At 42.6% G+C, this 22,835-nt stretch overlaps 1 protein-coding gene across 8 annotated transcripts in view; it reads right to left on the bottom strand.

Annotated features, from left to right (window-relative positions):
• Nucleotides 1-22,835, bottom strand: part of sipa1l1 (signal-induced proliferation-associated 1 like 1) — a 65,424-nt gene that overhangs the window by 15,094 nt on the left and 27,495 nt on the right. For 4 of the 8 annotated variants that reach the window (XM_076037554.1, XM_076037548.1, XM_076037552.1 and 1 more), the window contains exons 2-11: nt 21,912-21,988; nt 16,375-16,535; nt 14,717-16,259; nt 14,386-14,608; nt 13,677-13,807; nt 11,708-11,896; nt 10,998-11,172; nt 9,683-9,786; nt 9,427-9,584; nt 1,856-2,444 (exon numbers count right to left, since the gene is read on the bottom strand). In XM_076037554.1, the coding sequence (XP_075893669.1) occupies nt 1,856-2,444; nt 9,427-9,584; nt 9,683-9,786; nt 10,998-11,172; nt 11,708-11,896; nt 13,677-13,807; nt 14,386-14,608; nt 14,717-16,132 (2,985 nt within the window). In that variant the 5' untranslated portion in view covers nt 16,133-16,259; nt 16,375-16,535; nt 21,912-21,988. Of the gene's footprint in view, nt 1-1,855; nt 2,445-9,426; nt 9,585-9,682; nt 9,787-10,997; nt 11,173-11,707; nt 11,897-13,676; nt 13,808-14,385; nt 14,609-14,716; nt 16,260-16,374; nt 16,536-19,441; nt 19,568-21,911; nt 21,989-22,835 lie in introns of those variants that run through there. The other 4 variants (XM_076037555.1, XM_076037553.1, XM_076037551.1 and 1 more) reach the window with 3 other exon arrangements.

Here is a 22,835-nt window from a genome sequence, read left to right as displayed (position 1 = left end):
TGAATGTATTCTGAAGCGCCGCTGATTACGTAAGACAACACCTTTCTCCCCCCCCCACCCCCTCGCACCCCCCTCCCGCTTTGGCCTCGGCAGTTTCCATGGAAACAGCTAAAGGAAGAGATCGCACCGCTTCACTTGGCTGTTTGTGTAGGTGTTAGGGAGCCGTTAGAAGTGCAGTCGTCCAGAGGTGCCTCGGTAACTCCCCCCAATAAGCTGAGAGCAGTAATGAGGCATCACTTTTGGCTTGAGGATGCAAAAAAAACTAAAAAAACTAAAAAAAAACATTTTGATAAAAAAAAAAATTATAAAAATAAACGCTGTCACTTTTGGCAGCCCGCAATAAATAGCAGAGAGAGTGAAGAGGCTTGAGTGGGCCCGGTCAATCAATGCAAGACAAAGGCATTTTAAACTCCATTGATTTGGATATCTTGGCACTCGTCTGCGGCGCGTGAATGAAGGTTAGTCACCGCCGCGCGCCGACAAGACATTCGCCACACTGCCCGTTTTTGCCCGAGGGGCCTGACTATCATCCTGGTGGACACCTAACACACCGCATCACGTCAGGTCCTGTGAGTGAGTAAACACGCGGCAACGGACTTAATTGAATCTCAAGTGTGCAGTTGTAAGGACCCATAAATAAATGTCAGACTCAGATAAGGAAAGCAAATGTATGTAATGGAACTTACTGGTCACAGTGCGTCTGTGTGTGTGTGTGTGTGTGTGTGTGTGTGTGTGTGTGTGTGTGTGTGTGTGTGTGTGTGTGTGTGTGTGTGTGTCCGCCATCCTTCTGCCCTCTACCTCAAACTTCAAAAGGAAACTGACATTTAATGTCCTTCAAACCTATGCGCAATATCTAATAAAATGTTGCCTTTTTAGAAATGTTGTCTTTATGTATTACGTATGTGTGAAATTGTTTTTTCCAGATCCATCAACATGGATACGACTTTGCTGTGTTACCTCAACTTCACGTGAACTTTTGCCAATCACTTTATCTATTCTATATTCTATCCTCACCATCCATCCCAACCAAACCGCTCGAAGGTTTGGGGTCACTGACTCATTTCTGCATTGAACTCTCTTACAACCAGCTTCATAAAATGATCTACTGGAACGCTGTCAGAATATTACCAGTGCAGGAAAATCAATAAAGAAGTGCTGAAAACAATATGGGATGGCTTTGACAGTTGCTGCCTTGAATGTCTAAATGTCTGAATGGGATTTTACAGAATGAATATCAGTGTGCAATACACGGCTATAATTACACAAGGCGAATGCTTTAAAGTTGCTTGAAAAATGTAAACATTCCTGAAACACAGCTTTATATTATAATCACACTCAGCTTTGTGCGCTAAAACATAAAAAGTAAACAAAGCATTATGGTTTATATTTTAGGCTCTTTAAAAACTTTTCAGTTGTTCACACAGAATTTTGCACACTTCTCTCAACCAGTTTGAATTAGACATTTAAATTCCCATACTTGTTGAGCACACCTTGACTGAATATCTTGCACTCGCAATGATTGTATAGCATTCAAGATCATCACTTCATAAAATACATTATAATGGAGTTCAATGTAGAAATGAGGGAGTGAGCCTAAACTTTTGTTTGTAGTTTAGGGCAGGGGTCCCCAATCTCCAGGTCCGAGGGTCATACCGTAGCGGGCCGCGGGCCTTTAGCACAATCTCCACTCTCCAAATTAAGAGACGATATTCTCATTATTAGGCTGAAAAGTGTAATTTTACAATATTTTTAGTTGGTTGTGTGCCACAAAAACTGTGGCGTGGCTCATAAAATATATACCATATATACCATATATATGGTATATGGTAGATGGACTGTGAATAAACAAACAAACCTCCAGACGTTTGACCACCTCCTTGAAATCCTCTGTGTTGCTGGTGACGCTCCTGAGCGAGATGCTGTCGCCGCGCTCGTAGAAGACCCGCAGGGAGACGGGGCTGCTCAGCTGCCAGCCAATCACGTCCTTGGTGGCGCAGTTGAACACCACGGCCTTGACCTCCTGGTCCACCAGGACCAGGAAATCGTTGGACACGGCCAGGAGGCACTCCAGCTCGCCGCCCCCGCTGCCGGAGCTGTGGTCCTCGACGTGCACCAGCCAGGTGACGGCGCCCGGGCTGCGCTGCTCGGCGCCGGCGTACGGCCGGCTCTTCTCCTTCTTCTTGTGGGCCAGCGAGATGAAGGGGAACTTGCCCGAGGGGTCGATGGGCGTGCTGGTGGTGTGGCGCTCGGCCAGGTCGCGCAGGTACTCTTGGCGGGTGCGCGTGGCCATGGCGCGGAACTTGTGCGACTTGTGCGCGGCGTTCTCGGCGTTGACCACCTTGGCCAGCAGGAAGTCCCGGAACACGGAGGACTTGGGGAAGGTCACGCCCTCTGGGATGGGGGGGCCGAAGGAGGGCATGTCTTTGGAGCGCGTGACGGCCACGCTGCGAGCGGAGGAGGAGAGCGGGGTGAATAAAATGTGGCAGGTGGGGGGGGTGGGGGGGGGAGTGTGAAAATGAAAGCTAAAGATTCAAGAGGAGTTACTCCACTGCAGATCACTGATTCTAATTGTCACGTACAACGTTTTTACTGTTGTTTCATTTCATTTCATTTATTTTATTTGAACAGGTTGATAGATAGATAGATAGATAGATAGATAGATAGATAGATAGATAGATAGCAATGTAGGACACAGTTAATAAAAATTAAAAAGCATGCAGAAGACAAAAACAGAAGAAAATCACCAAAATGTTTCTGTACATTTGTTTGAACCTACTGTACTTAGTGATGTACATGTTTCAACGTCTTACGTACGGGTGTTCCACAGACTTCTTTCACTGATATGCCATGTGTTCTTGTGTTGGTGCTTACATGCCATTTTCCCCTGAGATTGTGTACACTTCCCCTTATCTGAAACAACTTTGGATGCCATCTATATAGATTCTGATATTTGCCCCACATAAATCTATTCTAAATGTAATTTTCATTCATGGACTTTGCATTCAGGTTGTGACAGGCTGTTTGCTTATCCAAGTGTTAAAACAAAAAAAGAAATGTCATAGTTGTCACAATGTACATCATACAACATACTTTACTTCGGATTTATGCCGATCTTGACTGTGACAACATGAAAAAGGGGGCAATGGTTTGATTTTCTACACTGCAACTACAAGAATCGGGACCATTCATGTCAAATTTCACATCCATCCATCTCTCCCTCTGGAATGGTTTAGCGATGATGTAATCGTACTACAATAGCTGGGAAAACACACTCTTTTCATGGCCAGCACTCCGTGACATTGCTACACTCTCAGAACGCCTCAGTAATTTACACTGGAACTGCGGTAGGAAGGAAATGGTACGGGCTTTTTTCTTCTTTGCTGAAGAGCAAAAATAAACTATCAGCTCAACAACTGTATGTTCTTTTAGAGAGCTATATTTTGAGAGTTTTTAAAAAAAAAAATCTAATGCATTTTCAAAAAAAAACAACTTCAAGTTTTCCTTTTATCATCACGGTTATCAAATAATACAGTTCATCATTAAGGAAGTTGTGCCTATGTGCGTCTCCCCACTTTTTTTTCTCTTGTCTCCACGTGCTTCATTAAAGTCTCTGACCATACGAGTTTGTTTGCCATGTCTGGTATGTCAGGAATTCAGCTGAACCACCACGCAGAGGAAAGGGAAGAAGGGGAGCTAAGGATTGAGGATGAGGAGTGACTGCTATCTAAATCACCTCCAGAGGCCCAAGAAATTCCTGACAGCACAGAAAGGAAATCCAGCTCCAAAAAGGACCAAAAACCAGTAGACTGGAAATTATCCAGTTTTGTGGACAGTTGGCAAACACACACTGCACCAACGCAATAGCATGTTCAAAAAGAAGTTTGTTCTATTTCTTATTTGTACTTGTTTTGTCTTTAGGTGGAATTTTTGCTAACACTTTCTATGAAGGTCTATTGTATATAGGTATGTAGGTATAATGCGTAGAAACATGTCTATAAAACATGTCATCAGTGTTCATAATCATGCATGACTAGGGTTGCCACCTCCTAGAGTTTCAAATCCGGGACTTCTCGGGGGGGGGGGGGTCTCAAGGCTGTCGACGGGGGGGAGGTGTCCCCGAAATATACGGGACAAAGTGAAGTGTGTCCCGGATCAGCTCATTACGGGACAGGTGTTTTAGTTGCCAAATATGGGACAATCGCGTATTTTACGGGAGTAGACCACAGACGGAAATCAATTGATTTTTGTTTTGTCATTTTCCCTAAAAAACGGGACAAATTGTGTCCCGGGAGAGATTTTATTTTCCCCGGGACAGGTGGTGAAAAAAAGAGAACAATTCTGGGAAAAACGGGACGGGTGGCAACCCCATGCATGACAAGTTCTCATACATGATACGGATGGGCGATATATCGTCAAAAAAATTCACCGCGGTAAGAATGTCATCTCGCGGTAATAACGATAAACTCCTGTTGATGACGTAATTACGTGCGGGTAACGCACTTGCTGCTGGCAGCTCATGTGTAAGCACAGTAACAAGCACGGGGCTGATAGCGCACCCACCGTGCTCGAGAATCGATCGTGGATTGTGTGCAAAGTGAAAATAGACACCACGAAAACGATTTGCAAACATCCTGTTTTACTTTTTATTTATTTTCTTTTGGGTCGGCGGACCGGCATGTTGAGGTAGGAAAGGCAAAAATGTTATCAAAATTTTCACTGGCACGACTCCGAGTCAATTTTAGCATGGACCTTTTCACGCTTTGTGTTCTAAAGTTTCTCTAATTCTGTCGTTTATCCACACCGTCTTTTCACAAGCGATCTTTCTTTCTGTTCTCTGTGGCGCTTGTTTTTAGCGGGCTACTGCTTCTACGGTGTGCTGCAGGCGTTCTTCTTCTTCTTCTTCCGCCTTCAGGGAGTAAACTTGCGGCGCCACACCAGGCCGGGCATAGGTACTACATCTCTTTGTTTCCCTTTTCTTTCTTTCTTTCTTTTATACGGCTTCGTGTAAACGCGTTTTTTTTCCGAGTGTGGTTTCGAAAATGTGCGGTTTCAAAAATATCCCAAAAGATTGGAGCTGAATTGTTTTATATTTTATATCTTCACTTTTATCGTTATCACAATAAATGCCAGAAATTATTGTGATAACATTTTTAGTCCACAGAAAGTCATCCCTAATGACAACTTATGTCATTGTTCATAAATGATTATAAGCGGTGGATATAATATTTTATAAACTCAACATTGATAATGTTTTATTCCACCATGGCAAAGTGACACTTTACTTTGAGCTCACAAAGTCATCCTCTTAAATGCAGTATATCACAATATATCACCATCCAGAACTTCACTGTCACTTGCCGTGGAGGTATAAAACATTATGACTGATGAGCTGATAAAACATTAGATACACCGCTTTATAATCATCATGCTATAATCATTACAATCCTTTATGAACATTGACATAAGTTGTCAGACATGATTGTGAACATCTATGTCATGTTTTTTAATGTCTTATAAAGGCATCTCTCTTTGGTGCGGACAATCACTGAAACCGGGCGGTCCGATTAAAATTCTGCGAACACGGCTTCCTCTAAGATGCTATATTTGCATGCGCACGTGTCACCTGTCCTCCACCTGGCCCACGAGCGGCCGCTTGGGCTCAATCGCAGAGCCTCTCTCGAGCAATAATTACCGGCTGACGCGAGCGACGGGAGTCGAAGGTTCCATCCCACACGCAGCCCCGCTGGCGTGCACAAGCACTCAAACGTCGGCGACAGAATTAGTCGCTTTGTCTAATAAGCATCTAAAGGCAATATGTCACCCACGTATTTTTTAAAAATACCTCCGAGAAATCTGGCCCCAGCCAGTTTATCCGTGGCGCTCAAGTACGAGGGCCGTCAAATAGCCAACGCTGCTTTTCTCGCCTTTCTTGTTTGTGTCAGAGGGGGACATAAGAGAGGAGAGTGAAAATAAAGCTTACAGAGCCTGGTGCTGGTGGTGGATTTTCATACAATGAAATGCCCTCACACTTCCCACGTGGCATATGTGCAAGTTATAAAGTGGAGAAGAATGTAAAAAATATATGTATATATATGAAAAGTCCTTGAGCACTCAGTCGTGAGAAGGTTATTGTTTTATTGGACTGAGTGCCTACATAGGGTCCATATATACCACAGTGTCAGGAGTACTTATGGATTCTATTGGCTTCTACTGTTATTCTAATGTCTATTGCCCTGCAGAACTGGATTTGACAACAAAGTATACCTCTATTCTATTTTGTACCGACGACACACGTAAGATATTCAAAAATGCATTTAAAAGAGGGAGATTGCTGTCTATAATGTTCTGAGGGAAAAAATGTGAGCATTCAATGGCTGCCGACTGATGATTTAGCATTACATAACCCTAAAAAGAGTGAATGTGCTGGAACGCCTCCTCTTAAGATCACTTCTGATAACTCATGCCGACGTTCTCTAAAGTTTAAATTTTCCCTGCTTTTATCTAGACTTGTGTGGCCCTGCACATGTCCTGAAGCTTCATGTTCATGGCCAGTTAATCATATTCTTAGTTCGATAAAAGCCATCTTGGCACTGAAGTATCCGCTTCATATTAAAAAATCTTTTATACTGCTGATTAAATGTTGTGCTTTGTTTCTTTGTGATACAGTGTAAAATATGCAAGATACCCAACATTCAGCAACAAAGTGTGTAAAAATGTGTTTTGACTACTTCCTTGCCTCACAAACTCACATCCTTCACGTTTGATTATAAACTAATCAAAGTTGAGAACAAACTCAAAACAGCTGTTTTAAATGTATGATGAACTGTTTGTTTTTTTACACCCATTTTCCAATTTATGTATTTAAGTCATTATTATTAAAAAATAATGCATGCTTAAATTGAGAACTTATAAATGAAACTGAGCAGCAGTAGTAAAGTGAGGAATTTCATTATTTATTTATTATTTATTATACTTTGTACGTCTGGGAAGTTTCCCCTCAGATCTGAGACAAGCTACACTTTATTGTTTTGTTTCCCTGGGCCTGTAAATGCACTGTTTGGGTTTACTCTGACCACTGGAAGAAGATATTTTTGTACAAGGCAGCTAAAGGCAAGACAGTTTTCTCAGGAGTCACTGAGGACTAAAACAGGGCGAGGGGAGCCGCTGTGAAAAAACAGATCAAATAATATGTGAAGGGAGAATAGAGGCGCTAATGCGACTCGAGGAACACGCTTGATTTCGTTTTGATGCCTGCTGGAGGTACAGCTTTTATCAATTTGTCCTGTACAAACTATTGAGAGAATTACATAAGAGCACTGGCACTATTACAGTTACACTACACTATTACAGCAGATCTAAACAGCCATCCTGACACGTGACTCATGCAGAACAGACGGGAGAGATGAGAAGATGAGGTGAGGGCAGAAGAAGCACCGGGATCACAAAAAACGTTTAAACGGAACGAGAACAAACGTGTTAATTCATTAGGAAAAGGGGACCAAAGGCAAAGCCAAACGAAGAGGGAAACAATTCTAAAGGTGACACGTTGCAGATGCTTGGACTATGTGACTGCTGTGATCCGCAGGGCAGGAGTTTTTTTTTTTGTTTTTTTGTTTTTTTGCAGTGAAAAATGAAAGAGCGCATTCCTGCGGTGCCAGTGATTTGTGGTCTTATAAATATCTAGTGTGTGGGTAGCTCAGCTCTTCCAGTATCCACGACCTGCTGCCCACCGAGCCAAGGCAAGAAAAGGAAGAAGTCGATACCTATTGGAGCGCATGGCTTAGAGGTGTTCTTTAGGTACAAGTGTGGGTGCAAGAAAGGTACATATATTATGTTTTGTCAAGTTATGCTCGGCGGTATTTAGGTTAGCATTGTGGTTTTGCATAGATGTAATAGTGTACTTTTGAGAAAATAGGCAGAACAATAGAACTGTACTGAAAGACTGATATTGTGTATGCTATATGAAAACAACAAATAAAAACATTCTATTGCAACTATTAAGACTTCTTTACATCAAAGTAGTTGTGTTTATCGGATGAACTGAAATGGAATGGAACCAATCGTGCACATGGAATTTTTGTTTTGTTAAAAATATAAAAAAAACTTTTGAGTTTTCATGAACTAATGATACACATTTCAAGTAACATCATGAGCACAGTCATATTGTGAGATTAAGTGACACTTTAGAAGGAGAACTGACACAGACGGTGGCACTGTTTAGAATATGGTCTTTCCCTTTCTGTGATTCTCCATCCTACAGGCTGGGCCACGTATTTTTCAATAGTAATGAGGAAAAACATATGTAAAAATTCTTTCCTTTGACTGTTCAAAAATAGAAAAGGCGCCAGAAGTTAAGTTTCTTTCTCTTTCTATGAAGAATTTTAAAAAGCTGAAGACCTAGCGTGGCATCTTAAAAACACTGACATTGCATTTACCATCTAAAAGCCGCCTATAAATATAAAAGACTGTAAACTTTCATGTGACACCTTCCTCAAAACAAAACAACACACAAGATCAAATTATGTGAATAACACCAAAGGAGAGAATAGGAATAAGGCTTGTTTTGGAAAAATATCCTCAATTTAAATGAATTTAAATAGTAACTAACCGAGAGAATTTCCCAGCCACTGCGGCTGTGTGTGTGTATGCAAGTTCTGTTTCACAATAACAATGAAGCCCCATGTAGGGAGATAAGGAATTTATTAAATGTGTTCGAACTGTAATTAAAGCAGCTATTACTGCAGGAGTGAAATCAGAGAAGTCGTAATAGCGGAAAATTTAATTAGAAGTCAGAGAACCATGAACAGAGGAAAAAATGCCCTTGACAACAAAGCCATGTTTCTTTTTTTGGGATTGACGCTGGACAGGCACTTTGTATTGCACATGACACACCTGTGACAGCGCGGCACACATCGTGAGCTGTGGAGTGGACTCTCACTGCCTACTCTGTGGTGGAGAGATGAAACTCCAGCTGCGGCGAGGGGTACGCAGTGCTCGGAGGCGACGGAAGAGGAGGGATATTGTTTCAGCGCTTACGCTGAGCGATTCACGCGACTCAGTTCATCAATTCACCTCGGCCTTTTCAAACCCATCCGCTGTGCCCGCTTGTCATGGCATGATACCGCACAGGTTTCATGTTCAAAGAGTGTCACTTTATTGGGATAAAACGCGACTTTGTCATTGGCAGCATTGGAGTTGGTTAAAGTTCTGAATTAAGTGCACTTGCTTTTTGGCACTGTTGCATTTAAAAAGGCTGATTCACCCTCTGCTTAGAAGTGTTCCAATATTGTCTAAGGTTTTATTTTCTCCATTCCAGTCACGTGCAGACTCACGCACTTCCCTGCCAGTGACTTTGTGTCTCAGCCAGCGGTCAACAGTCACGGTGCAGAGTAATGTTTTCACGTTCTCGTCTTTTTTTCAACTCACCTGTAGGAGCTGCTGTCTGAGCACGGGCTGTGAGCGCGCACGACGACAAAGACGTGCTGGAAGTGGGAGCGGATGTTTTTGGGGGTGAAGGGGAGTGCCCCGGGTTCTTGGAACACAATGGTCACAATGTCGTTCCCAATGTGCCGCTTCCTCAGTAGCTGGGGAGGCACAAGGGTGGGAGACGATGAGACGGGGGAGAAAGACGGGGCAGACGCGGTTGAAACTGGTGGGAGGTGGTACTTTAAATAGATCATACCTGTTGCTTGTTGTTGGGCGTGTAGGGCAGCATGGTGGACACGTGGAACATGATTTCATAATCCTTGTAAGTGGTGAACAAGGAGTGAGTTCCCGTTGAGTCAGCTGAGGGAGAAACAGACACTTAATGAATATCCTCAGGACCATAAAATAGATCAATGAAGTTCCAAGACACCGGTCACTAGTCACAAAGTTCTCAGAATTTTGTACTTGTCTGATGAAGAAAAAAACAAAAAACAAAACAAAAAAAAAAAAACATTCAATTGACTGCTGCTTCCAGCTCCAAAGAGAGCCGCCATATTTAATAACCACCTCCACAGTCTATTACTGTGCTGTGGACGCAAAGTAGCAACAAAGCACTTAAAAGCCGATACGCGACCTCGCTTGACTCTAACCATCAGTTTTGTTGAAAAGGACGGTATGGAGTTGCGTATCAGCCACCAGGGCCCAACAGACAGCAGACGAGCCGGTGGCGGGGCAATACGGATGATGTAGTCGGAAGCAGTAGAGAGGAGACGAACGCAAAGGAAATCCATTTCCCAAAACAATTATCTGACTGTTATTCTATTAGTTTTAACCAGAGGGCTTGCACTGCTGTTTGCAAAAACTACTCGAACGTGTAGAACCACTAGATTTCTACATTTTGAGTTTATCATCATTTATGCTTATGTGATGCAGTTTACGTATTCGCTGGACTGTGAAGAAGCAAAGAGTTTGCTTATTTTTTACTGCAATTGCAGACAAATACTTTCTTACTGTGCATTTGTAGATTTTTCATGTATATGTACTTTACTTGAGTATTTTTCTCTGAAAACACTCCCGACATTTGTCCACAAATATCTGCACTTTATACTTTTTTCACTTTGGAAAACGTGAAAGTTACTTTTGTGTTTAACAGACCCAAATTCTGTTCAAAGTAATACGCCTCAAATTTATTGTAGTTGTAATTGCCTGCAGTGAAGCTATTTAAACTCTGCTGCTGTGTAGTCAAATATAAAAATGGATCACATTATAGAGTAACTCGGCTTTGGGGCCACAGTTCAGTCCGTTTTCAGAGGAGAGAAAAATAAAAACGCAGAAAATAAGATTGATTATTGTTTACGCTGTTAAAAGTGTAAACATCCAATAATGGCTGACCTACGAAAAACCTTTTTTTTTCCTTTTTCTTTTTTTTTTCTCGAGTAAATTTCAGAACCTGAAATCAGTACTTTCAATTTCACCAGAGTATTTTTTTTTTTTTTTTTACAGAAATATGCATACTTGAACATAAGTACAGAATGTAAATACTTTTGCCACCTCTGTGCCCTTGTTCTTACTCTTTGTATCCAGCTGTGCTCGGTATTTGGAGAATCCTTTCAGTCGAACCCTCTCTCCCAGAAGATGAAGAAACTCCTCCAGCGCAGGCCCGGCCGATTCATTGTTGTACATTTCCTCCTCGCTGCTCTGGCCCGCCATGCAGTACATTATCCCCACTTTCCGCTGGAAACTCAACTATGGCCCGACGATATTTCCGGTAGAGAAAAAACACACACACACAGTAAGTAACAATATCAACATCTAAGGCAAAAATGTAGGGTGACATTTCAAGCATAAACACATTGGGCTGTTCCGCAGGGATCATGATGCCATTTCCCAGATAAATCACGTTGACATTTTCTGAGGTGGCACTTTTCATGATTGCATCATGGGAGCACATGTATCAAACAACCTGTTGTGTAATGTTCTCCTTTTGAAGGTCAAGACGTTGGTGCGCAGGTAGGTCAAGGAGTTTTTCCAAACATAAATTTGCTATTTGCGAGTTAAATGGCAAATTAAACTTTTGAGACATCTAAATCAATAAAATCAATGCAAAATGACTTTGATGTCATTTAGATAATCCTAGAAGAAGAATGTTTTTTTTTAAGGTTTGCACACCTGATGGGTTGAATGGGCTCATTCAGAAAAGAGATTCTTGCATTTTGAGCCAAACAATGCACGTAATCAAAGTCACACAGGCCAAATAGATGTGCTCAAGAAGTCTCCTTACCCCCTGTTCATCCAGCTTCATCAGCTGGTCCGTGACCTTGGGTGTGTTGAGTGCCAGACGCAGGCAGTGCACATTGAGCTCAGGCACTAGGTATTCTAGAACCTCTTTGAGCGGCAGGCCACGTGCTAGACCGTGCTTGGATGTGGAAGGCACTGCATCTTCCAGGATGGAGCCCCTGAGGGTATTGAGCTGTAACGCAGCACAAGCAGATGGGGAAAGAAAGAGAACAGAAAAAAGGAGGGGGGGGTTTAAGGATTATGACAACTGTCGTTGTTCAAAAGAGAGAACAACACAGAATGCCGAGATGTCAGTTTTCTAACGACCTGTGGAAACTAGTGGCTCCCTTTAATTACGTTGATGTACTGCAGAGAGTTTGTACAGTGCAAGGAGCTGGCAGAAAACTAGCTATCCTGCTAGCGTGCTCCGATTTGGCTGCTTGATGAGGGGGTGTGCAAAGCTTAATTGAGGGCTCTTCAAGAACTCTGAATCTTGTAATGAGATTTATTGACTGTTAGGTTCAGTAGTTTTGTACAAATAATTTGCCTCTTACAATTAAAAAAAAACAATTTATTTCAAAGTGCATTTACTGGAAACATCTGGATTGGTTTCATCAGATTGTAATTTAGCTGCATCAACTGCATGCACAATTTACTCGCAAAATTCTCGAAAAGAGGTTCTGGTAACCTTTTTGTGTTAGGGTTGAGGTTGCACAGCATACAGAAAGCACCAGACTAATCGAGACCAATTAAAACTATTTCCTTAAAAAGTTGGACATAAACATTGTTGCTGCTTCGGAGCGTGAGAGGAAAAAGTCAAAGAATGCACATGGGTGTTTCCGCTGTACAGGGCCCTGTAGCTAGCACACACTTCAAGAGGACATCCATAAATAAATAAGTGGATTTGTAGTAGGATCAGGTTATGAATATGTGACTGGACTAGGCCATGCACTGGATCTCTATGGTAAGAAGCATCGAAAGAATTACTCTATCATTTTTTGCGCTTCATGTTCAAAGAGTACGGTCGGTCCAGGGAGGTTAGCAACATCCTCAAGGTTAAAAGGGAAGGAAAAAAAAACATTCTCACACAGATGACAATAGCTGTTCTTAGTGGACATCCTTGTTAAACATGAAAACATCCCACTCACTCCCACACAGGTGCGCGCGCACTCACGCACGCACACACACACCTGTCCAGCCTCCTGCTCTGAAAATAGCAATTACAGACGACAGAGAGAGATAGAGAGAGAGAGAGCGAGAGGGAGAGACGGGAGAGAGGGAGAGAGGGAAGAGAGGCAAGAGTGGGGATGAAAATGCAGGAAAACACGGCACAGTGGGTTGTGCGTCATCCCAAGAGATTGGAGGGCTATTACTCATGTTGCGTTTCAATAGGAGAGCAACGCTTTTCCCCCTCTACTCAAATACCTTTGGCGCTATTTTAGTCTCGTTTAGCTGCGAAATGGCACAGCTCAGTCCTTCACAGATGAAGACTGAAAAGATGGTGGGTGGGCGTTCAGAATGAGGACATGGCTCTCCGGCTCCAGTGTGCCTATAGAAGTAAATGGCGGCGCTGCGACAAGGGATTCACAGCAGAAGACTGGCAGTCAAACTGCAAATTGAGCATTGTGAATTGATAATAGCAGGGGTACATTTGAAATGAGACGCACTGGGCAGTAATGGGACCGGGGGCGAGTCGTGGAAAGAGGGGCCTTGAAGGTCATGACAGCATCGGGCAACTATGGAAATTTGTATTTCCTTAGTTGCCAGATGCTTTTGACATTTATAGTCAAACCAATAGGCAGGCTGTAAACCTAACTGGTTAAGGTGCTTATATATTAGCCCCAACAGGAAGTTCAATCTTAATGTTTCCAGCAACATCTCTTAGTGCTGCTGAACAACAAGGCATTCTCTTAAAGAAAACATCAAATGGAGCTAGCTTAAAGTTATTGTCTCTTTTTTCTCTCCATGCTTACCTCACTGGTCCTGAAGATGACCCTGTAGTTGTACTGCTGACCACTCTCTTTGTGTTCGTCCAACTTCTCCCTCCTCAGACTCACTGCAACCGGGCCCAGGTTCTCGTCCACACCCAGGTAATTCCAGTGTTCTAGGGAAAACAGGGGAGGAATTTTAAAGCAGGATGTAGTTTTATTTTTGGTTTATATTTTGTATTGTTTACAGGCAGAGGATTAGTCCTGCCTTTAAGTGATCGTGATAGGTCATGATCGCAACCAAATAAAATGTAGCTTCATGAGAGTGGGATATAGATAGGTACTGTTAAAGACATTTAATGTGAATGAAGTAGAAATGTTTTACAGAAAAGCAATGTTTGATTTTTTTTTAATAGAAAAGTGCAGATTTTCCATATTTCTTTTATCTCTGCTTGGACACTGATCGGCAAAGCGTAATTTTTAGACAGCAGCAATCTACTTTATAATAAGAAGTATTGGAGAGACAAATAAATATCAGAATGTAGTGGAGTCAAACGCTTTGTAAAGTACTCATCACTTCCTGGCTGTTGCTTAGTTACAGAGCCAAAAACATCCAACTGCCACAATTATGTGTCAAAATTAATCTGTATTTGGGTATTTGGTAACTCGAGATTACTAAAACGTGCACTGGTCAATGTGAACGTCATACGTCGAGGGCAACTGATCTGTACAATACTTCCATACTTTTGCTCACCTCTGAGGTAGAAGTACTTCCGGTAGTAATAGGCTCCGAGGTCGACATGTTCCACAATGTATCGCTTGGACCTGTCGGAGTGTTGGCTTTGCCCATCTTTGGGGGCCTCCAGCACCGCCACACCAGCATTGGTGAAATGAGATGTGAGCATGGCATCCAGGGGTCCTTCCTCGGTGTTACCCGAGGAACTGCTCGAGCTCCCACCGCTGCCTATGCTGCCCTGCTGAAGAACGGAAGTCAATAACACGCAGTATAAGTTTGCGATCCTCAAAATAAGTAGGTTTACACCACTTTTCATGTTGCTGTTTTTTTAATTCTTGGGCAAAATTACCTGTTTGGCAGGAGAGATGTTTCTCTCGCCCTCACCACCGATCTCATTTCTGAAACAAGGGCAGCTGAGAACTAGCTCATTGCTTTTGTCATCGCCAGGGTCCAAGGCAGGGTTGGTACCGTGCCCGCCCGCTCCTTCCTTGCTCAGCTCCTCCTGCGAGCCGCAGGGAGAACCGTAGAGCCCACTCTGGTTTGAAGAGAGGGAGGACGTGGCTGAGGCCGAGGCAGCGGCGGCAGCCGACGCGCCCGTGGTGGTGTTCTTGCGCTTGGATCCAGATTGCCGACTGTGGACTACCTCGTTGAGGTCAAAGAGTACGGACTGGACGTCAAAATGGGAGAAGCCCTTCTGGCACATCCAAGGTTTGGGAGCCGGGCCGCCGTCGTCCCCTTTGCCCCCGTCTTCCGCGTCCGAGCCGGCCCTCGACGTGTCGCCCTCCACCTTCACGCTCCGCAATTTGCGGAATATCGACTCTCCGCCCGTCTCCGACTTGGACCTCCTCTTCAAGTGCTTCTCCCTTTCCTTCAGCCGACTGGCGGGGCTGCCTCTGACTGGGCCCAGAGGACCGTCCGGCAGGTCCAGGGCAGCCTGTTTTATCGGGGCCACGGTGAGAAGCTCCGTTAGCCTCTCGGGAGCAGGGCTCCGCTGGTCAGGGGCCTCCGACGACTGGTAACCCTTCAGCATGTCAAAGAAGCTCTCCCCCGACACGCCGTGTTTGTCGATGGACGAGGTGCTGCCATACTCGCGGTGCATGGGCGTCCACCCGGAGAAGGACCAGCCTTCGTTGCCATCGGCGTCCAGCTCGCTGATGGTGATGTCGCTGTTGCTGCGCTGCCGGATGCGCCTCATGCCCTTGCGGGGCGATCCCAGGTAGCCGTCGGGCGACAAGAAGCGGTTGTCCTTGCCCTTGCTTTGCATCTTGTTCTTGAGCGTGTTGTGAATGTTGCGCAGCATGGACGAGTCCTGCGGGCTTATCAGGTGGCCCAGCTTGGCAGACAGATTGCTGTGGGCTTGGACGGCCGACACCGTCCCCCCTCCACCGCCACCGCTACCAGTACCACCACCGCTTCCTGCCCCGCTCCCGCCCCCTCCGAGCCTCTCCCTGTCGCCACTCCCCGACCCTGAAGAGCTGGTGGTATTGGTAGAGCTGGGTGAGTCCGTTTCCACAGTGATATGCCACACACCCCCTCCTCCCCCATCTTTCCGTGGAGGCCAATCAGCCACACGAGCCCGTACCCCCATCTTGGGGACGCCGGGGTTCGTGCCGGTGGTGGAGGACGAGGAGATGTGGGCGCTCTCACTGCGGGGTGGCGGTGCGCCGCCGTTGGGCAAGCGCAAGCGGCGGGTGTAGAATTCATCCGTGGCCGGCACCGAGCCCCCTACCGAGCGCTCCGTTTGAGAACGCTTCAGACTGGTCATGCTGAGACGGGACAGGAAGTCAGGGAAGGGAGATGGGAGGGGACAGGCTGCTGATAGGTTTAGATTAGAAGGTCAACATAATGGCCTCTGGAGTTGAGAGATGAGTCTTACTCAACATCTGGTGCCGCTGCGGGGAGCGTAAAGAAAGGGACCGCGTCAGTTGGTCTGAACACAGATTGATCAACAGACGATGTTAAAACCCCAGAATGGCAGCAAATTTTAGAAATTTCAACAGCTCAGACCTTTACAGTGACGGAACAAGATGAGCAGTTGTGCGGCGACAATGAAATTTCACCACTGGAGCCTGTCCAATGCGGTTTGCATTGCAACCATGTTAGAGGAGCACTCAAATCCGACTGCGTGGCTCCAACTCAGCAACTGAGAAAAATAGTGCAAAGGGAGACTTAGGGAAGGTGGAGAGGAAAAAAAGGGGGAGGCAGGAGGCAGGAAAGAAGAAAATGAATTTAATGAAACTACATTTGTTTTGCTTTCAAACACACACTACTTGTTTGTCATGCCTTCCCAATTTGAATTCTTTTATGCTACTTATAGGTTATTTATTCTTATATTTTAGTGATATTTGAAAACAGATCAATCAGGATTTAATTCTTAATGACAGAAGCAACCCACACAATTCAGAATCACCCTTGAAGGCCTTGCTTGGTAGAAGAATACGCTAAAAAAAAAAAAAGAAAAAAAAAAAAGAAAATACAGAATCTATTTCTTTCAAACTGGGCCAAATTAGCAAGCTCCTAGTCCATCACTAACACTGCCATAACTATCCTTGACAGTACACACTTATCACCAGGGAGATGAGGGCTTGTACATGGCCTTTTCAATCTACAGCACACGTGTGGTGGAGAAAGAAAAGAACAATCACCTTTTTTTTTTCCCCCTCAACTCAAGATGACGTATTCACACTGTGAGGTCTTCAGTTAGGTCTGTTTCAAGCCCATCACATCCTAGCCTAGAAGCCACATCATTTGTTTATTTGTAAGGCCAACAAGATTGAAGTTTTAAGAACGAAAAAAGGAAAAATATATTCATCATTTTTGTAGTATTATCCTTGTCACAGCAACGTTACAGGGAAAAGAATGTACGTCTGACTCAGGAAACATTTTTTGTATTTATTTTGAGATGGACTTCTCACAAGGGTTGGTGCAGAGAAGTTTTGATGCGCTATAAACAGGCTGCTAAGGTCTGGTTCACACACATCATCCCCTTCCATGTGCTCCGGATACGAGTGGGATACAACGCTTTACTTCTTCAGATGGTTTGGTTCACTTCCACAAAGACACACCTCAAACGGACCCTAAGAATAGTTAACAAACGTCGCCCAACAAGTAACCAGTTAGAGAGGTAGGGGCAGACAAAGTGGAGATGTATTGACTTGTGGAGGAATTCTAAAAATACTTGTGGCTTTTAAGACTACAGACTGCAAAACTTCCAACCTTCTCTGACAACTTTCCAAGATAATCTGAAATCACAGACGCAGTTGCGTCATCATGACTGGTCTATTATTGGAATGGACGTACAATCATCTCTGGTGCATTATAATATGACAATTTCAATTCATCCTCAAAGAAATTTATGAATTGTGCAACCCAGAAAGCATGAATATGGATGAAGCTCCTCAAAGGAGTTGTCTTCCATTTCCAGCTTGTTAAACTTCTAAAAAAAAAAAACTAGCACATCTTGTAGACATAAACTCTTACTTTTTATAGCCCTTGTAAAAGTGGTGAGTGGAAGGCCTAATCAGAAGCCTCAGAAAATTACAAAAAAACAATGGCGACCTTTAAAAGTAAAAAACAGATTTTTCAATTACAAAGACAAAACCCAAACCGTGAACAATTTGTTGGGTTTTTCTCACTTCCCCACAAAGAGCGAGAATGCCTTTTGAGAGACAAAAAAAATGGAATAGCAAGCTGCTAATTAGGAGTAAGGAATGTGGAATGCGGAATTTTGGCTCCCCGACTTTTAAAAAGTTTGCTTTGCTGTCTAAAGCTGGAATGTGTTGATGCAATAGGTTGTGGAAGTCTTTGAAAGTGATTTTCACATCACACCCAGCTTAAAAAAAAACAACAACAAAAAAACTTGTATCAATAATGACAATAATAAGAATGCACATCAATCTACACTCTTAAATCAGCTTTTGAGGGAAACAGTGCACAACTATTTGGAGTATTCTCATGACTGCAGCAGCAGCTGGACCTGAATCAGTGACTGGCTGCGCACAGCTGGAACTAGTTTTCTATTAAAAAAAAGCAAAACAAAACATAGGAATAGTGAGAAAAGGTAATATAAGATCACAAAACATATGGGTTGAGGATGTAAAAGTCCCTGTGCATTCCCTCACATATTTCAATAAATTACCCAACTTGTCTGACACCCCACAAAGCCGAGCAAATGGGGATCCAATGAAACTAATAAAGTAGTCGTAAAATCACTTTTGGTCCTCGAGGCAAACCTGAGGACATGAAATGCAAACCGCTGTTTACTCACTTACTTACTTTCTTGCTACTCCCAACTTATATTTATTATGAATTATATATACACATATACATATATATATACATATACATATATATATATAATAAACATATATATACATATATATGTATATATATATATATATATATATATATATATATATGTATATATATATACATATACACATATATAATTTTTTTTTTTTTTTTTTTTTTTCCCTATCGGTTTGCCTAATGCTCTTCGGTCCATGGCTGTTCTAAGGTAATGCAGGTGAGTCAGTAAGGGCTCGGAGCATTTATCTGATCCAGACAACAGTGAGTCAGAAGACTGAACATCGAAGCGCAAACAGGTTTCATAACTTAATGACAAAGAGACGCTGCCACTAAATAATCAAATGAGACAGTGACAAAAGGAACAGTGCAAAGAAAATGTGGCAGAGTGCACACATGTTTTTAAATGTAGCTTAAATGTAGCTAGACAGAAAGGCCTCTGTTTTCATTTATTTTCTCCATTATGAGAACTACAAAGAATAACAGCAATCTGGATATTTGTATACAATGGTTGAGATATTAAGTGTTCTGCTGTCATTTGTCTTGTAGAAAAATGTGTCTTTTCATTTTAAGACCTGTGATTCATAAAATAAAAAAATAAAAAAACACCAACTAATAGCAGCACTATTAATCTCCTGGGGAGAAAATATAGAGAGAGAAGAAGAAGAAAGAAAAAAGTGCAAGTGCTCCAGCAGAAGTGAACTACAAGCCGCAATTAATTTTTCCAATATGTGACACGGTTCATGGGAGAAAGTAAAAGGATATTCACCACATTTCAGTTCCCATAACATCCATCCAATCTTTCTGCCTTTCTTAGTACTTTAGACCTTCACCCACAACTTTTTTAGTCTAACTATGACTCAGAAAATTAGTTTTCTTTGTGTAAAATGCAAGATTCTCACAGCTATAATAGCAAACCTGAGTTCTAGCACGGACAGTTTGTGTTTAGAATGAAAGTAAAAATGCTGTTTAATTCTACATGGTGACGTTCCAATATTTAATGAGTAGCACAGGAGAGATTGAGCCCCGTGTCAGATATGGTGAAGTCATATTTTTTTCAAAACCCTTGACAATGATTGTACGTCCTTGAGGATGACACACAGGCGGGACTATCACATCGACCGGTGAGTCAAGTCTCATCATGTCTGAAGGGTTTTTACAACCAAAAAAAGAAAGAAAAAAACAGTTATACAGGGGGAGTTGTTAAAAGGAACATTTGGTGAATTGCTGTGGTTCAGAGTTATAAAAAAAATAATAATAATAATTAAAACAAATGATCAAAATGTAAGACATGCTGGCTTTACTCTTGACAAACCCTTGGTGTGACAAAACACTGGGGTGTGGCTGTGGCTGCACATGCATTTATACACATGTAAGGCTTCTTTCATCATCATTATTATTATTATTATTGTTACCACTAAATCAGGAGTCAAGTCAATGCAGGTAATACACGAGGTCCCGTGACCAAAACATTAAAAAAAAAAAAGAGAACAGGTTTATGACTCAGGTATTGCTCACCGGCACACACCTGCACAGGTACAACAAAGCACCCAGAAAACAAAACGTTGCGTCAATATTTTCCCAGGCTCGGTTATTTTTCCCAGGCTTCGTGACATTTTTTTTTCTTTTTTTTTTTTTTTACCAGTTTGGTGTCTGTTCAAGGGAACGCTCGGCCTCGAGGGTTGGATCACGTCTCACGTCTCACCTGTTACAGCTTGCCCAGGCAGGACAATAGCCTCAACTTGACCTTCTGGTGGGAAGAGACAACCACCTTGCTCATATTCTAAAAATTCTCACAACTTCAAAAAAAAAAAAAAAAAAAGAATAGAAAAGGGTTCTGACAGATATTCTCATATCTGGTTCACAGAGGATTCCGCTAGCTTTGAGAGAAAAATCTAGAGGGAAAAAAATGTTTTTGTTCACTGTTTGAACACACAATCATCGCACACACTTTATGGATGCAAGTGTATTTAAGCAAACGGCTATGCAGTAAACTGACTGAAACCACAGAAACAGTGATTTAGCCCTGATTTAATGTGGTTTTTAAAACAATTGTTGACGATTGTTGGAAGTGCCCTTCATACATACTTGTTTTTAGTTTTAGCTGAATTAAATGTCTTTTGCATCAAACATTTAACCCGTATTAACCCAGTATTTTTGAATGCTGGACTACCAGCTTCCTCATCTCAGCTTGACTTAAATGTAGACACGAAACTCTGACAGGCAAAGAAAGAAGAAAGATAACCAGCGGTTGGGTGGGGAAGAAAAAAAAATCAAACATTATTCTGTTTGATAGCAGCCGGGGAGCAGACGGTCCAAAATGTTGAGTTTTGGGGCAGGGCCTTTCAAAGTAAAGCTGAAATTGTGTGGAAAGATAAACGCACTTTGCTGTTTCTCCCTCTCCCAGCAGAGCTCACTGAATTGTGAAAAGGGGCTTTTTTTTTGGGTTGCTCTGAAGTCTGCCGGCGTTGTCTCCTTCTCTGATGTGTAAAATTGCAAAAGCTGTCGACAGTACATATTTCCCTACGCCAGGCAATCACAAAAGAGTCATGGGACAGCGAGTGGGTGGGGTGAGTCTGTCCACTCCACCTGGTACTGTGGAGTACATGGAACTGGGGAAATCGTACAAACTGAAAGTGACAGTACAGTAATACCGTGGTTGAGATGTCCTCTAGCAATTTAAAAATAAAAACAGAAATTAAGAGGAAGATCAAGAGCAAGAACAGAAGTATGTTTGGACAGTGGGACATGCAGGAATAAACTGCAAAAAACAGCAATATTTCTATGCCCCAGTTCCTCTTAAAAGCAAAAATGTAAAATTAAATATTTCACACACAAATCATGATTTGTCTAAAAAGATGCTTGAGAAAGCTTCCGTTACAAAGTTATTCTAATAAAATACCAGCTATTTAAGTTTTGTTTTGCGGCACTAGATTTATGATAATGTTGAGTTTTGCTGTGATGTTACATTTTTCTGCCATCATTACCACCTATCGCTCAATAAAGATTTCACTCAGTGAGAACATATCCGACTTGACAACCTCCTTTTGCGAGCGATAGACATCAAGGTTTCAAATTCTTGAGAACAACTCCAGCTGCTGTATCAATGCTGACGTTGCAGACACCAAATCACAATCTGTAGTGAGTAAGAAGTGAAAGTGCTAAACACCTGGTTGTACATCCCCACACTGACTCACGTTCGAGAGAGATTGAGAGATTATCTCATCTTTGAGACACACCTGTTATTGCTTCAATCACATTTTCATCATTGGGAATGTTGTGAGAACATCGCACAGCTCCGGCGCACACAGCTCACCTGAAAAAAACAGGAGAGGAGAAAAAAAATTAACTGAGTTTAAAAATCTGTCAAACAATTATTTTTGTATGTTTTACTTTTATTGCTATTTGTTGTATAGCAGAAAGAGCACCTTAGTTCAGCACTTTGTGAGTTGTGGCACAACTTTGTATATTGTGTGCAGGGCTTGCACAGACATAATTGTTAATAGTAATTTATTTTCACTCGGGCTGGGCAAGTTAACGCGTTATTATCTCGTTAACTCATTTATTTATAAACGCCGACAATTATTTTATCGCACATTAACGCATGTTGCTCACGTGATGGAGGAGCCGTGAGTAGGGATGGGCGATATATCAGCGTTTGCGTTACATCGTCATACAATTCACCGCGGTAAGAATGTCATCTCGCGGTAATAACGATAAACTCCTGTTGATGACGTAATTACGTGCAGGTAACGCACGTATGCGGGTAACGCATATATGCAGTAATATATGCAGTTTCAAAAAAAAAAAAAAAAATCCCAAAACATGGAGTTCAATTGTTTTATGTTTTTTATCGTTACTTTTATCGTTATCGCAATAAATGCCAGAAATGATTGTGATAAAACTTTTAGTCCATACCGCCCATCCCTAGCCGTGAGTTTCTAATGTTTATATTTGTGAGCGCACTTCTTCTACCTACACCTGGGTAGGGGGTGTGTGTGTCACTGTGGGGTGTAGCCACAATGCTATTTAATGACATTCACCTGTGCGCCTCGGATGGCTTGGTGCGGTGGGGTGAGCGTCGGAGGTCAATGTGATAAAGAATAAAGTAAATAAAAAAGAACCTTGAAGCAAGACTGGATTTATTTTTGCATGCGCATCAA

This window comes from Nelusetta ayraudi, unplaced genomic scaffold, assembly GCF_046127955.1.
Source record: "Nelusetta ayraudi isolate G7.1 ecotype Tasmania unplaced genomic scaffold, CSIRO-AGI_Nayr_v1 ptg000052l, whole genome shotgun sequence".
Classification (NCBI taxonomy): Eukaryota; Metazoa; Chordata; class Actinopteri; order Tetraodontiformes; family Monacanthidae; genus Nelusetta; species Nelusetta ayraudi.
This window is presented reverse-complemented; position numbering and strand designations above follow the sequence as displayed.